This window comes from Apodemus sylvaticus, chromosome 2, assembly GCF_947179515.1.
Source record: "Apodemus sylvaticus chromosome 2, mApoSyl1.1, whole genome shotgun sequence".
In the NCBI taxonomy this organism is placed as follows: Eukaryota; Metazoa; Chordata; class Mammalia; order Rodentia; family Muridae; genus Apodemus; species Apodemus sylvaticus.
Window position 1 is genome coordinate 24387455 of NC_067473.1, and position 17685 is coordinate 24405139.

The 17685-nt window shown below is 44.0% G+C and overlaps 1 protein-coding gene across 4 annotated transcripts in view; it reads right to left on the reverse strand.

The window, feature by feature from the left end:
* The window catches only part of Cdk6 (cyclin dependent kinase 6), a 190761-nt gene that overhangs the window by 128080 nt on the left and 44996 nt on the right, over nucleotides 1–17685 (reverse strand). For 3 of the 4 annotated variants that reach the window (XM_052173193.1, XM_052173195.1, XM_052173194.1), the window contains exon 3: nucleotides 10126–10261. In XM_052173193.1, the coding sequence (XP_052029153.1) occupies nucleotides 10126–10261 (136 nt within the window). Of the gene's footprint in view, nucleotides 1–10125; nucleotides 10262–17101; nucleotides 17236–17685 lie in introns of those variants that run through there. The other variant, XM_052173196.1, reaches the window with a different exon arrangement.

The following is a 17685-nucleotide window of genomic DNA, read 5'->3' on the forward strand; positions in this document are numbered from 1 at the left end:
TTTTCCAGTCCAAGGTTTTAAGGCTGACACGTGATGTGTAAGTGTGAGGAGAAAGCCAGCAGGAGTGGTCATTGCACACTAACCATACTCAGAGTACTTTACACTGAGGGTAACCGTTTCCAGACCAATCTATACTGCATTAGGCATCGACTTGATATTCCCAAACGTAATTCACAGCAAAACCTCTCCAGGCCTACAATCCCCCACCTCTGCTAATGTTCTATTTTAGCTTTATAATCTGAAAGCATCTTGACTACACTTCAGGAGAATGATTAAAAAAAACACAAAGAAGAGCAAAACAAAAACACCTTTCTTTTTGTCCAAAAAAAGAAAAACTTTTAATATCTTCAGGGACAGATGTGAACAACAGTCAATATAAAATCAGTAAGGTTAACTACCGAGTCACATTTGTTAGAAGCCTTGAATCAAAATGAAGACAACCAGAGTCTGGGCACTCATGGTTCCTAGGATACCAGGTTCAAATGCACTCACTGTAGTTGCCCATACTGATGTCATCATTAAAACTTGTCACAATGGCTCAGTTAACATTTCACATGGGTTTGGTTCCTTACTATAGGAGGGGGATAGGGGAGGGGGAGGGATAAAAAATTCTGACCAATTATACTTGCAAGTCTGGTAATGGTTTCCTAATTCAAGACCACGGAACTGTGAAAACATTAGTCTACATGAAACAAAGTCTTTTTCAAAGGTTAAGTCATGATGTATGTATCTATCTATCTATCTATCTATCCATCCATCCATCCATCCATCCATCCATCCATCCATCCATCCATCCATCACAAAGCCTACTGTGAAAGGAAAGGCTCCCTAGTTGGTTGGGAATCTTTAGTTAGGGGCTGGGAGTGGCAGCACACACCTTTACTTCCATCACTTGTAAGGCAGAGGTTGAATTCTCTAGGAGTTCAAGGTCAGCCTGGTCTACAAAGTGAGTACCAGGACAGCCTGGGCTATACAGAGACCTGTCTCAAAATTACAATAGAAAAGAATCTTTCGTTTGGAGGTTCACACTTTTAAGCGTCCTTTAGTCTGTATCTCTTACTAATGAGTTAATTGCTTCCTAACAGAACAACTAGGGCTTCTAAACCAGCTCCCAGCACACAGGCAACTTCAATTAGAAGCCATGCAGGCTTCACCTTAAATCCTTCTCTTTTACTGATACTGACCAGGCCTTACTAAGCGGCCTATGCTGGTCCTGAGTTCACATCCCTGCCTCTTACCCCAGAGAATTATCTTTAGAATCACAAAGATAAGCCACCATGCAAGCAGAAGAGCTTTGTGATCAATCTGGAGCTCCTGCATCCAGGCCAAGCACGTATTAGCTCGGGGCAGAGTCGTCGCAGAACAAAGTGGAGATGCTTCCCCTCTAGGCTGCATCTTGTGACACACTGCCCTGTTCCCAAGAACACCAGAGGGCACTTCTCGGAAACTCCCTCCTGGGGACTCACATTTGGGAAGGGTGGGTCAGTTATCTTTTGTGACAGCCTACCAGGTAGAGGGTGAGGCACAGGTGATTCACAGGCCCACACTGGAGGAAGAAGCAGCCCAGTAAGGAACAGCTGGAGAAACAGACCCCACCCTTTCCCAGAGCACTCACCAACCCTGTATTGTAAGGTAGTGAGTGACTCCTCTTTGCAAAATCTGTTGGGCATCATGCACCCAAACCAAGCTAACTGCGGTAGGCTATGGTAGTTGACGGGGTTTCCAACAGCTGAAGAGTTCTGTGTGATTATTTCGAGCATTCAAGGGATTCTTTTTCACTCTTGAAGAATTCTAATGTCACAGTGGACGGATGCTTAGTGTGGAGTCCCTGATTGGAGTAAGAAGTCCAGATTCAATCAATCTGTTCTCATCAGAGGCACTTCTCTGTGGAACTAACCTTTCTGGAGATCTTTGCTCCAAGATCATGGTGCCAGTAGTTGTATGCTAGAGACTCTGATCCCCTAACTCTCGCAGAAGTGCTCTGACATACAATCTTTGGGAAGGAATATCTATTTACCAGGGTCCGGGTGGTGGTGGCGCATGCTTTTAGTCCAGCACTTGGGAGGCAGAAGGAGGCAGATTTCTGAGTTTGAAGCCAGCCTGATCTCTGGAATAAGTTCTGTGTAGCCAGGGCTACACAGAGAAACCCTGTCTCGATAAACCAAAACAAACCAAATTTTAAAAAACAAAACAAAACAAAAACAAACCATATATTTACTAGAACTAAAAGTTATTTTCTTAACTGAAAAAAAAAGGCTATTCCTTCTTATCCTGTTCAGAAATGAAGAATATGGTACTCTCTTAGACAAGGGGAGGGTGTGTGTTCTGGATGCCAGTCAATAACCAAAAATTTAGCAGGGCAAGAACATGGCAAGTTATTGGTAACTGCTCAACAGAGCGGCACCTTTCTTATTTCCTGGCTCCCTAATACAGAGAGCTACCTGAATATTAGGGGTAAAATTATAAATATACAAATGAATGTATAGCAAAACTTATTAAATTTATAAGAAATTTATCTCCGGGAAGGTCCTACTTTTTAAGGGAGAGACAGGCAGACCCTCCCCCTCACAATGCTTAACATAGAGAAAGCAACTGTTAATTTTAAAAATCCAAGCCAACCAAGCAAATTCTTAGCTCTGACTGATAATCCCAGGGGCTACACCTACCATAAAGCCCTCTGTGTGAGGGAGCAAGGCAGACAGTGAGAAGTTAAAAATCCTCCGGGCTTTTTAAATTATATTTTTTTTTTTAAAAAAATCTACCTACTGCAAAGCAGTTTCCTTACTTCTTAAAAAATAATTTTAACTCCTATTTTTATTATTTACCCAGACGTGTGTGTGTGTGTGTGTGTTTGTGTGTGTGTGTGTGTGGATGCTGGAAGAGGGAGAGGGATTCCCTATTCCCTACCTCCTGCTGCATTACAGCCAGAAGTGAGCCAGTCCCCTGACATGGCTGGTGGGACTTGAACTCAGGACCTCTGCAAGAGCAGCAAGTGCTCTTAACCACTGAGCCATCTCTCCAGCCCCCAGTTACCTCACTTGTATCATGGGGTTACCGCAGTATGCTTCTACAAAAGGACCTAGTAGAGTTGCAAACACACGATTTCTGGTTCTAGTAGGGATGCTGGTGAGGAGATGCAAAACCTTCCAAGCAGAATAGGCATTAAGTACACACACTCAGACATCCAATGTGACTGAAAGACAGTGAACAAGAGCAAGAGAGGAGTTACACGAGGCCCCAGATCAAACAGGGTTTTTGACGCAACTCTGTAGATCATGGGAAGTCACTTGGGGACAAGTTTTCAGTGGGAAGTCACAGAGCTTTGTGTGTGCTTTAAAGACAATGTCTGTGACTCCTGCACAGGGGTGGAAGTGAGATGCTGAGGCAGCCATCTTGTGTGATGGACCGAATGAAGACTGTGAAGGAAGGAGAGGCATGGAAGGACTCCCGGCAGGTCTGTGTGTGAAACGCAGGCTGCTGCTGGTGGTGCAGGTGCGTGCGTGTGTGTGTGTGTGTGTGTGTGTGTGTGTGTGAGAGAGAGAGAGAGAGAGAGAGAGAGAGAGAGAGAGAGAGAGCGCTAAAGGGCAATTCTGGGTGTTACTCCTGAGTAAGAGCCATCTACTCTTTCTTTTTTGAGACAGGGTCTCTTACCAGAACCTATTCACCAACTGTTGTAGGCTGACTGAAGAACAAGCCCCCCAGAAGCCGGAATCCTTGCCTCTTGCTTCTGAGACACCAGGATATCAAGTGTATGCCACCACACCCGATTTTCTGGGAGTGGACACTCAAAATGGGGGTACAGAAGATGACACTCCACTTTCTCATGTTGGTGCAGCAAACACTTTGCAGATGATTTCATCTGCCCAGCCCCTCTTGGCTAGGGTTCTGCTGATGTCAGTTCTGTACATCCAGAGCTGGTGGGAGAGGTCAGATTGGAGAATAAATACCTCAGCATTCCGAACTGCATGACATGATGGGAAATGAAGGTGTCACTAAGGAAGAAAGAGCTGAGGCTATCATGAAGCCTCACATGTGCCCACATTTAAAGGAGATCACCGAGGAACTTGGAAACAAGCAAATGTAGACAGGAATACCTCTCCTCTGTACAGATTTTGCAGTCGCCATGGTGACAATATAGCGGGTACATACTTCCTGTAACTTTTTAATGGGCTCTATCAACAGACTTGTTGCCTGCTGAAAGGAAGCATTCTCTCAAGAGTCCAATGTGCCAGCTGTTTGTTTAAAGTAAGTATCATTTGTCTAATGAGTCAGTCTTTATTTCAATGAGTCTTATATCTTTAGAACGGGACTATTTTTTTTTAATGAAATTTGTACTTCCTGCTTATAGTGGGATTAAACCACCAAAGAGCTGTGTTATGGTTTCTAACCAATGTTATATATTTGAATAATTCTGTTTTTGTTCCATCCATGTATTTTTAGCTACTACAAAGATGTGAAAATTTGCATGAACATTTGTTTCTGTGAGGATCCTCAAAATCTAGATTATCTAAAAATGCTCGCCTTGAAAAAGTTTCTGTGTCACTGAATGTTTTTGTTGGGGTTAAAGACAGTAGAAAATATGCTCTGGATGTTTCTGATGGAAGGAGCAGAAAAGGGAAACTTCCCAGTAGGAGGATGAAAGACATACTAATGGATTCATTTCTCTACATATCAGATACATACGTGCTTAGGGGTTTGGGAGGATCAGTGACCGTAGCTGGTAAAAGCTCTAGTTTCTTCTTGAACCCAGAGAACACGTAGTGCAGATTCACTACAACTGCAAGTGTCCCTGGTCTAACCATCGGCACAGCGCCAGAGGTGCTGTACTCAAAACCATTCTTCCTTAACACAGGTCACAGTCCTGATCAAAGTCAGGCGTGCCTCTTTTGTGATGCTAGGTGAGCTCTTGACTACTTAGGCTCATTTCCCCTCCCACGACCCCTGTTCTAAAAAAAATGCAGAATGTTTGTGCAACACAACAGCTAATAAACACACTATAATACATATAATTTTTATAAGGCATAATAAGGGTCGGGTGTATGTTAATAAATTAGACACAGCACAAAGGTAGCTAATTCCATCAAGTGCTACTTTCGTGTATACAGAGGGACATAGGAATTAAAGTGAGCTCCTTGGGATTCAAAATGGGAGGACAGTCTAAAGCTGGTGCCCATGAGGAAGTCGGACAGGGCTCTGCAGAGCCAGAGGCGACATATGCTGAGAGAGAACACAGGTTAGCTAGCAGTGGCACTGGTGGGAATAGTCACACCAGGAGAAAGGCTCAAACTGGACGCCGGGGAAGGGAAAAGGATGTAGGGTGCACAGTACATCAACACAGAAAGATAAACCGGAAAGTTACCGTGGCTTGGGATGCCCAGGCTTAATTACTGCTGTAATTATTGATTTATCCTTAGTGATAAATCAATTCTGAGAGTCAGAGACAAGACTGGCCTATGACATCCCTTAAACCAGAATGAATATTAATAAAATGTCATTAAAGGCCATTTACTGTACCAACCTGCAAGGCATCTTTCACATAGTAGTCATCCTCTCTTAAACATTTTAACTATAAAAGTGATTTGCATAAACAGGGGGAGGGGGGAGACAGCACTGTGCAGACACGCGTGCTAAAAATCATAGTCTAGGCAAATTAGTCTAACCATGATATCCAATTGAAAAAATAAAAAGTTTTTTCGGTCCAGATCTTTATAGAGGGAGTCTTTCTCCTAAGAATTTCTTGCCTAGTCTCTGGGGTCACTTATTATGCAACATCTGCTCTGAATTTCAAATGTGATAAACAGGGTGTGAGTGTTGGTGGCAGATGGCTAATGATCAGCAGGGACAGGGCATTCAAGCCTGCCCTGGTTTCTGAGGAGCGATATTTTCATGTTAATTTGTTCTGTGTCCTGCAAAGATGGGACAAATCACCTGCTGTAATTCGGGCAATTCGGGAGACCACCGGAGGGAGCGGGAGCGCCGAGGGGCCAGGGGTTGGTTCCTTTAAGAGCAGGAGAAGATCTGGGAGACTCTCTTTGCAGCACAGGGGACCAGTCACTTTGCATTATGTCAAGCAGAGAGGGGTGAGTCAGCCCCGGGCATTCCATCCGGACATCAGAGCCATGTTTACTGCAAGCAGATATTAGTCACGAAAAGCGGCAGAAAACAGGTGCTATCAAGAGTGTGGGCTGGTCTCCAGGGCCTGGGTTTTGTAAAATAAACCTAACAGTACATTTTATCTCTTACTGAAAATAGTCAAGCTAACATAGTCTCCGAGAAACGTTCAACTGAAGATAAAAAGAAATCTAATCCAGTGAAAAAATGACCCACACAGACATAAGCCCTGAGCTTTGGTTTTTGGCTCCACAGAACTCGTTTGCTACAGGGATGCATGGACATAAGTTTATCCCATGACTATGTGTGGCCACATAGTTTTGAGCTTAAGGAGCCCTGTCCTGTTGAGGAAAGGCTACTTACTCATCCGTGTGTCTTCTGAACTCATCCTCACTGAACGATAGTGCCCATCCCATTAAGTAGGCTGCACAGGCACAAGTGCCGAAGAATAACATCAGGTATGTTTTCAAAGACTTTCTAAGTCAGCGTAAATGCCGGCCAGATCCTAAGAAAGCCAACATGTAGTCAAGTGCCCTGGAAGTGGGAAGGCCTCACACAGGAGTCTGTCTGTCCTCGGCACTCGGCCATATGGCTTCTTTTACTGCAATGACTCAGGAATAGGGTGAACAAGCTTTTGGACACTCCCCGTGACCCCGTGTCATCTAGCGGCAGATGGACACATGAAGATGGAAAGTAAGGGCAGAACTGAACCCCACAACAAAACAGATTCAAGGATAACAGTCTGAACTAAAGAGAGGCGAGCCAGCCACGTCCACAAGGGCACGCCCGCCTGTTTGTTGGTTTCATGGAAGAGTGGTCCACAGGCTCTCCTATGCAAATGTCAACACAGGACGAGAACAGATGGACCTACAGAACACTGCGGCAAACCGTCAATTTGACCTAGAAATTTTTACTTAAAAACCACTGGAAAGAACAGCCTCTGAGTGTGGTTGTTATTATTGTTGTTGTTGTTGTTATTATTATTAGACCTTTTTTTTACAGCTTTTTAGAGATGATGTTCATTTCAGGCATAACCTGTGACTTATTTTATCAAGGCCTAAGAGGAGGCCCACGCATTAACGACAGTAGTGTCCTCCTCTACAAACTGACCTAAATATCGACCTGCACAACCACATAAGCCTTTGTGATGCAGAGGCCATTGAGGGATGTTACTGGCTTGCTTTCCCTGGCTTGCTCAGCCTGCTCTCTTATAGAACCAGCCCAGAGATGGCACCACCCACAAGTGTCCCTCCCCCCTTGATCACTAAATGATGAATCTCATGGAGGCATTTCCTCAACTGAAGCTCTTTCTCTGTGATGACTCCAAGCCGTGTGAGGTTGACACCCACACCAGCCAGTACATGTGTAGTTGTTGCTTCTTGGAAATATCCCCAAACTATTTAATAATCACTGAGAATGACTGTCATATGCTTTTGTGAGATCTCTCTCTCTCTCTCTCTCTCTCTCTCTCTGTCTCTCTCTCCCTCTCTCCCCGCCCCCACCCAGTTTTGTTTTTCAAGACAGGGTTTCTCTGTGCAGCCCTGTAGCTCCGGCCATCTTGGAACTAGCTCTGTAGACCAGGGTGGCTTTGAACTCAGAGATCCACCTGCCTCTGCTTCCCAGTGCTGGGATTACAGGTGGCACCGCCATGCAGGGTGCCTGTGTGCTTTCCCTGTGTCTGTCTCCCCTCTCTCTGTACACTTCATCTTTCATTTCACAGAAGTCACTGAGAGTAGGTTCCTTTTGTGTTTGCAAAATGTTCACCATGGAAACTCCCTAAATACAGTAAGCGCCGAGCAAATAGTGTCTCGGTATACTCTAAAAAACTCTTATTCCACATTACATTTTATAGAAGCCATTTTTGTCTTCCTAATAAATTGCGTAACACAGCAACATTCACTACCTCAAGGACAGACTGGGCATAAATACCTCTGTATGACAAAATATTTCTCTTCTAAGTTTCATGCTTGAAAACTTCTACCCACAGTGCAGTTAACCTGTAGTCTAATTCCTAAAACTAAATCAAACCTGTAACCTAAACTACCCACTGACGGTTGTGTGTGCTCCTAAACAATCATTCATGGTTTTAAACAATGGTTTTCTATCCATACCTTACAGAACACATTAAGGGAGGGAGGGTTTATTCTGTCTGGCTGTCTCCGAGGGTGCAGTCCATTATGAAGGGTGAGACACTATAGTGGATGCCAGAGGCACAGAGACAAGCAGCTTCACCGTGAATGTCAGACAGTTAGCTCACATCGCCCTGCTCAGGGAGTTAAGGAGTTTGGGCAGGAAGTAGGACTGAGCTGCCAGCCATAAGGCCTGCAGTCTAAAGATGCACTTCTTCCAGCTGGCCCCGGGCGGGCTACTACATGTTCTGCCCAGCTAGGGGAGGCGTGCTCACACACAGGAGCATGTAAGCATGTAGAGCTTACACTCGTATCATAACAGCCTTATTAAAGCACTACAATACTCAGTAGAACCACGGCAGCTGGAACTCATAGACAGACAGATGCATCCGTACACAATTACAAGGGTAGAGAATACAAGGAACTGGCGTGTGCAACAGTGCGTAAAAGGAGAATGAGCCGGGATCCCACTCGAGTGTGGCTCAAGCACAGCTGGCTGGGCTTTGAGATGGCAAACGGAACCTCCGAGAGAAGAAGGCCACTGAGCTGGGGAGTCCGACCGCATCTAGAACTGGGATCTGGCTCCTGGGAGGCAGGAGCAGCAGATCTGTAAGAGTTCAAGGCCAGCCTGGTACACAGAGATGGTACTAGGACAGCTGAGGTCGTTCATAGAGAACCTGTCTTGAAAAACCAACCCCGACCAGAGAGAGAGAGAGAGAGAGAGAGAGAGAGAGAGAGAGAGAGAGAGAGAGAGAGATCAAAACAAAACAAAACAACAAAAAAAGCCTGCCATCATTGTGCTCAGAAAACAGGGTGAGCAAAAAGGATGGACCCTGCTCTTTAGGCACAAGGGGAGTTTTTGGATTAAGTACATAAAGGAAAGAAATGGAGTCTCGGGAATGGAAGATGACGTCAGGGGACGAGAGTACAGAGTGGAGGAGCAAAAGCAGGTGATCAGACGTCTACACTTAGAGGGTCTTCATGTCACTGCACAAAAAGAAATGTGCTCATTTCAATCCGCCACTACATATCACATTCTTTAATGAGAAGGAGATGGGAGAAGAGAGAATTCTTACTAGCCTACACCTGAGTGGATAATCGTCTATTACATTGCAGTCTAAATGTATCAGTATCTGCAGACATCACCTAGCCCTCACTCAAGACGACATTTCTTACACTGTGGAGATGTGCGCGGATTTAACGGGTGACCTGGAGAGTGGAGTGAAGCAGTGTAACAGGCAAGCAGTGTAACAGGCAAGACCAGGAAAACTTTCTGAGGAGCTTTCCCCATTAGACTTAAAGGAAAAAAGTTAATTGTTTGTAGTCAATATACTCCCCAGCTTGCTGACCATGAAGGGCCAAATAATCTCTGTCCTAATCATCTTTGAATCCTAACAGTACAACCTGTCATTCAGACTAAAACAAACAACAAAGCAGAAAGGGCCAGATGATCATGCATATCTACATAATATGTATATATCCCAGAATCAGCATATAATTATAATGTACGTGTTTTTGAGTGACATTGAAAATTATATCTTTTAAAGACCAAGAACCATCAGGATAGACCGAGATATTATCTATTGCATTATACTTTATAAGATTAGGGCCAGATAATATAGAAATAAGAAGTATTAACGAATTTTAATGGCCATTTTTAATTGACCCTAAAATTAAACTTGACTACAACCCACTTTCTGAATATCCCACTTAGTACAGGGCTAGATTATTTCCCACTCTTTGAACATATTACTTAGATGACATTTTGAACTGTATTTTAAGTTTCAAAAACAGCAACTCTGCCAATTCCACCATGAAAGCAGGCTGGCGTTCAACAGGCTGTAACAGGCCAGTCTGACCAGGCATTCTAGAGGATTCTTGGTACCTTAATGGTTTCTGTGGGTACGCCGGGCTCTGGAACTTTATCCAAGTAAGTGGTCAAGTCTTGATCAACATGCTCAAACACTAGTGTAAGCTTGGTTTCTCTGTCTGTCCGTGACACTGTGCACACATCGAACAACCTAGAAGGGAAAACAAACAAAGGAAGAAACAAAAACAAAACAGAATGAGTAGGAGGAAATAAGCCCCATCCGAGTAACCCATGCCTCTTCCAGGAAGCCCTCCACTCCACTCCCTAGCCGGTTGCACACCTCCTGAGAATGGCTAATGGGATCTGCTATTTCCAAACCTGTATCAAAGTCCTGCAAAGGAGCAGCGTAAGCCGGACCATCCAAGAGCAGTCACCAAGCAGCATGAGTGGAGATCAAACCACGTCTGCCCGGAGTGTCTTAACTTTAAGTCTTTACACAGACCTTCTTAGTGAGCATAGCTTTAAAAACCTGCAATCCCGACAAAACAATCCTAACAATTCTTAGCTCGCAGACTGAGGATTACTAGAGGCCAGTTGAGCCGTCTTTGGAGATAGTAGACTCTGCAAAACAGGTTCCTAGAACAACCATAGCTATGAAAGCCTCTATGCCGGACAATGGAGAAACATTTCAAAGACAGACTGGTGGACCGGCGTATTGCCCTAGAAATGGCGTATATTCTTAGCTTTACCATTCAAAAATCTCACGTCAAATCAGCACTGTAAAATCACATTCTAAGGCTTCTTAAAAAGTTTTAGTTGACAGAAAATAACTGCATGCATTTAAAGGATATCCATGTGCGGTTTTGATATACTGGGGAAGTATTGTATAGAATAGTGAGTAGCTATAACAAATGCTGCTCTGGGCATGGATTCCAAATGCTTACAGCCTAAGGATATGAAGAGATGGGTCTGCTAAAGAGCTTGATTATCACTCAGACACTAAAATCTGAAAGGGGAATACACTGGAAACTGAATAAAAACCAGTATGACAGAACGAGCCTTTTGTGACCCAGGGTATCTGCAAGCCGAAGAACAGAAAGCATCTTAGTTCAGCACACTGTCACAGCATGGCTGTCTCCCCAGGCTGTCTGAAGCATTAAACAAACCGTCCATAGGTAAGCTTTAAGGAAACTTCTTTGAGATGAATGTAATATAAATAATAAGGACATATAAAAATGCTATTTGTATTATGTTTTCATTTAAGAATTTAAAAATCTCTTCCAAGAAATTGTGTGTACACACAGCCCCCTTGTAGAGCATGCGGTCACTGCTATGGCTCAGACCAGAGGCCACCTATTAAAACTTCAAGGCCTGCATGGTTTACAGGGCCATGTTACCTTATTTCTGACACAGCCTTCAAACATAGTACTTCTTCCTAACTCTACACCAAGTTTTAACAACCTATACAAAACACTGTAGCCAACCTTAATCTATAATGAACCGTGCAAAGGCTACAGTGCGGAAGGCTTGCTATCATGCACAGTTTAGCATGTGGAGGACTCTGTTCTTTGAACTTGCTGGTTTGACCCTTTGCACATAAGCTGCCTCGAGCAACCTTGTTACTATTAACATCTTTCAACTAGTTCTTCTCAAAGGAATGAAAAGAGTTGCAAATCAGAAAGCTTTTTTATATCTGATGCTTCTGTCTTTGCAATAAAACTACAATGAACCAGAAATGGGATGTGGTAAAATAAAAAATACTAAACACTGTACGTAGACCATTACACGCCCAGTACAGTTTAAAATGCTCCCATTGTAACTTATTCCTTAATGAAAAATATGTGTCAATTAATGAACAGCTCCTGTTTTTATTAAAGGGATGTGTGTGTGTGTGTGTGTGTGTGTTTGCTGTTACTAATTTTCAAAAGTAGAAAAAAACATGATGGGGACATAACACAGTTGAGCCAAAAGGTTACCACCGTTCCCTAACCGTTGTCTAAAATTACCTAACAGCTCTGGCAGTATGACTGTTGCTACATTTCAGTGAAACAGTCTCAAGACTCTTGTATGACCCAATTCATGAATGACATTTAACCACCCAAGCTGCTTCTCTTTATGTAATACCTTGCACTCTTCACAATATTAACACCTGCTAATGTCACCTAAGGTAACTGGGCTTCACAGGATGGGTGCAGAAGTTAGGAAGAGGTGAGCTTGACAAAGCCACTGCTGATTGTCTTTTTTTGTGGGGGGAGGGTTGAGACAGGGTTTCTCTGTGTACCCCTGGCTGTCCTGGAACTCACTCTGTAGACAAGGCTGGCCTCAAACTCAGAAATCCACCTGCCTCTGCCTCTCAGAGTGCTGGGATTACAGGCATGCACCACCACTGCCCGGCTACTGCTGATTGTCTTAAGTGTTAAGTCTGGGGGGGGGGGGATTTAAAAGTGGAATGAATGGAGACAGTGCATACAGCCAAATATTATTTTAGTTCATGTATGTAAGCGCTTTGCCTGCATGTGTGTGCATCATGTGTACACTTGGTGCCTTTGGAGGTAGAGAGCTTCGGATCACCTAGAACTTGAGTTACAGATGGCTGTGCCCCTGCATCTGGGTGCTAGGAACTGCACTCAGGTCCTCCGAAAGAGCTGCTCCTAACTGCTGAGCCAACCCTCCAGCCGCTATGGTGTAGGCTCTGATGCACGTGCTTACACACAGTCAGCTCTAAGAAATCAGGTGCTAGGCAGAAGTTACTCATTACAGGTTCAAGAGGAAACTACTTTTAAATTTTAGGTGTTACTACTGTTAATTTGCAAAGTGGGGGATAGCACAGTCTCCTTAGAAATTCACAATCCACATCAAGGAAATAAGCAATAGATTTCCTGCTCTGAAGCTTCAATGCCAGCTGTCAGGAGCCTGCACGTGGGCTACGTCAGAGACGGTTGAAATACTGCTCTTCACTGTAATATAAAGCTGCTTTGTTTAGTTATGTGTGTGTATATGTATATACACACATCTATACTGCATATAAACTATATGTATAATTATATATGCTATGTATAGTTGTATATATGTAATTATATACCATCTGTATATAACATTATACTGAAAGTTAATGGTTGCATTAATTGCAATGGATAGAAAATACATTAAGCCCACATTTGTGAATATTGATTTTGGAAATTCTAGAACCCAATACTTATATCTTTTTATCTATGGCTCCCTCGAAAATTACTCCAAACCAAACAGTAGTCATTTTGGTATGCAAAACACAATAAATATTTCAATACACTAAGTTCCATAGAACCCAATTAAAATAAACCAAGGTCTCAGTATTTGGCCGAATGTTAACAACCTGCACCTAGATTGATAGATAAGATAGATAGATAATTTATATGAATATTTATATTCTGTGGACTGGCAACAGAAAAGAGCAAGACAGATCTCAACATTATGAGATTATATTATTTTTAACATAAACACCGGGAAATAATTTCCGCTCTATGGCTTCTTGCGTTGGCTGACATTTTTGTCTTTCTAAAATATTCAGTAATATGGCAGACTGCATTGATTGCATGACTACATTTTCAGAGGAAGAACGGAACCATACTGCACTGACCGTCAGAGGGAAATCACAGACTCACACCATGTGATCTGAGTGAGCATCCATCCACGGGACACGCACGCACACACACACACACACACACACACACACACACACACACCTGCCTAACATCCCAGCTCCGGGAGATCTGACACCCTCTCATGGCCCGCAAGGGCCCCTGCACACACGTGGTACATATAAACTCATGTAGGCACACACACACACACACACAAGTGAGCACTACTTTTTAAAGAGTCAAAATGTGAAGTGGCTCTTAGTGTTTGTTGAGGTTACCCATCCATTTCAGCAGAGGTATCAGGTCATAGGGAAACCAGCCAACCCGAAACCGTTCCTTCCACCCAGTGAGCTACTTTGCTTGCTGTTTCTATTGTCGGGACTTCCAGCTGCTGATTGAGAACTGTGGCCCACAGAACTGCCCAGCTTTCCTGCTGTCCTGGTGTCCTCTAACAAAACAGTCCCTGAATTAACTCTGCATCCTCCCCATTGTAATTCTTAATGGCTGCTTCCTGTCCTCAGTCTCTGGACCGAGAGACCAGGCAAACTGCTAAAGGATGGGATTCCATTCCATTCCCTAGGTTTGGGATTTCCAAAGTTTACAATTTACAAATGTCTCCCAAACAACAAGCTTTGTAAACACGGCTGTTGCCTTTCTATTGTGGCTATACTAAAAGGGAAATCTGTATTATTGGCTAAGCAGGAAGTTTTAAGAGGACTTCTTTCCTGTCAGGATTCCCTGACCCCAGCCCACTCTTCATTGTTTGGATACCAAATAGTTCCAGAGCTGAGCGCTGTCTGGCCCAGCTGCCTGTGGGACATAACAAATCCTTATTTGAACCAGAGCCAGAACTTGAAATTGAGAAGGTATACACACACACACACACACACACACACACACACACACACACACTATCTAATCTTGAAAGTTCATGAAGCGCTTTTGGTGGGTACAACTTGTGCACCAAATCAATCTTCAACAATTCCACCAGCCCCACACTGCTGTGCAGCGGCTAGGTGTCTCTTTTTGCTCATGAAATACAGACTGTGTATGTAATGATTCGCCATCGACTGGAAGTGACAAACTCCAGAAGTGTTTAGCACCAACAGCAATGAGGGTAATCTAAAGGTAATCTCGATTTTGAACCATCTGCAAAACGTACATAAGTACCTCCTACATGCAGGTGCCCTTTTAAAGTTTCTGACCCATACAAGGCAGGTAAAACATGCGCAGTGTTGTGCAGTGACAACTATGGATCATGGATGGACGGAAGCTACAGAGCCGGTCCCCAGGAATTCCACTGCAGAGAGTAAAACTCTTTATATTAGCATTATGGGACTGGAGAGGCAAAAATGCCTGCACTTGCTAGTGACCAAGGACACCACCACTTTAGTCCACATACCAGAGAATGCATCGAGATTTTAGGGGAATCTTGTTTAAGTGCCTGAAGCCTCTTCTGACTGCTCTACTTTCTGAATTTAGAAAAGTTAGCTAAGTCGGTAAGTCACATTTCTGAATTTGAATCGAGATTTTTTTTTTTTATTTACAGCTCTAACCCCTGGCCAACCATGTATTACATTTACATACAGGGACTCACCCGGAAATAATGCACCATAAACAGTGCTAATGTCAGTAATGTCTAGAAACAGTCATAAGACATCTACAAATATTTTGAACTTACTGTCTTCAACACATCTGTATCTGACCTCAAATGCATCCTACAGCCAGTTATACGTACAGCTAAAACAGTGATTTAAGCTCACCCACGCTAGTAGCACTAGTATCCTGTAAGTCACAGATCCTGGCTCTGTTTGGGGCTAAGCAACTGAATATTAGGGTGGCAAAATATTTGACAACAGAAAAGGTTTCTGAGCACACAAGGACCAAAAATCAATGGGAAGTTAAAAAACATGAACTTTTCCAAGGAGTTTCTGGCCATGGCGAACTTGTGTTGCAGCAAGCATGCTTCCCACTGCACGCAGCATACGCCCCTCCCACTGCATACGCCCCTCCCCCCACTGCACGCACCACACGCCCCTCACACTGCCCGCAGCCTGGACCCTTCCCGCTGCACACAGTACACGCCCCTCACACTGCACCTGTTGTCACCAAGCAGCCCACCTTGGAACTGCTCAGCCCAGATTGGTATGCATTGCACCCACAATGCGGCCTGTTGTTGTAAAAATGTAGTGGTTTAATTATGGAAAACAAAGACAACACTTTCCTAGTGTCCCTTCTCGGCGTGTTAAGTATCAAATTAGGTGCTCTAAACTGCATTACAAAATGTTTCATTTTTAAAGTTGCCATTTTGAGCTGCTAATGGGCATCACCAGTCAAATAAATTCTAACTAGGGATTACGACAGAATCTCAAAATTTTTCTGAAGTAGCCTCATCTAAAAATGTTTTGTCATTTGGTGGTACGTATTTATCCAAAACAGTGTTCTCAACATTGACAACTAGAAAACGAAAATGTTGATCAACTCTGGAAAACATGGAATACTGTCTTTTATATCACACATTCAGCCAAGATTTAATTCTAAGAATTAACAAGCCCGTCCACCTCACTAAAATACAGTTTCGTCTTCAACAAATAGTAAAACTGCATGTATTTCAGAAAACTGTTTCAGAGTATAATTTTCCAGCTTGTTACTGGTACCTGTCTCACATATGTGTCTATTTTATATACTCATATACTTGGGGTGGCAGAATGTTTCTTGGGCAGAAAGGGTCCAGGAGTGGAAAAGGTCTAGGAATCATTGCTCTCCGTAACCAGACTTCTCTGACTTTATGGAAGACTATTGACTATGTGCTGCCTGTGATTGTCTCTTCCATTAGCTTGTGATCAGGGCAAAAGCACTGCACAGCAGCACACCTGAAGGATTATGACGTCTTTAAGAATTCCCATCAGAGGGGCCAGGGATGCAGTGCTTGCTTCTCCTGAGAGAAGCCTTGTGTGTGAGCCTCGGCATGCTACCAACAGAACAAGTTGGCACACATCACGCACCTCCCAGGGCAGGGGCAGGGGCAGGGGCAGGGAGGAACACTGGAAGGCCAAGGGCACCACCAGCTACCCAGGGAGTTCAGGGCCAACCTGGGACAGTTTCAGGGAACTAACTCATATGGGAGGTCTCCAACCTGACCAGAGCCGTGGTACGGATCAAAGGGACGCAAAGGTAGATGAGACAAGTCAGGCTCATCAGGGACGGAAATCTGGAACCTGGGACAGGAAAGGAAATGAGGGAGACAGAAGGACTTAAAAGTAATAGAAAGATACATAGCTCAATTAATTAAAGGTTGAGTCCAGTGCCTCGGGGCATGCATGTCTGAAACCCACAATTAAACAAACGCCTTCCCATCAGCTATTGGTGAAAAGTTGAAATACACCACACATCAAATTAACAGAAACCTCAGGTGAGGGAAAGCCCTTACATACATCTCATGGGGGAGGCCGGAAGTCCACATCCCGCGTCCGTCGCGCCTGCATCCCTCACCAGGGCACTCCTCCGGCTGGAGGGCCGGCCAGCAAGGCCACAATTCCCCTCCTTCCAGGGCCCTCAGGGTGGCAGGAGCTACTTTCAGCTTCTACTTACGCGCACCTGGCAACTGTGTGGTTCTGTTAGGGGTTTTTGTTTTGTTTTGTTTTTAAACCAAAAAAGTGTTTCAAGATGAACCGGGAATCCCCTAAACTGGGCAAGTTTACAAGATGTGACTCGCACCAGAGTAAATACTGAAAATTAAGCAAACAGTAAAACTTCTGTGTATGGAAACATTCCTGAACATGACCAATAACAACTGGTGTGACAACTAGATCACGAAGCTGCTGCTGAGGGTGGCTCCGCGGGAGATGGCATTCTGGGATGCCTTCATTTTGCTCTGCTCACATTGGCAACGAACCCTTCAAATGAACAGAGAACAGCAGAAGCCAGGCCTGTCCCAGGGCCCTGCGGCGAGCACTAGCTGACTTTCCCCAGTATTGAATGCAGTGCTTCAAGTCTGTCCTGCACCAGAGGTGGAAAA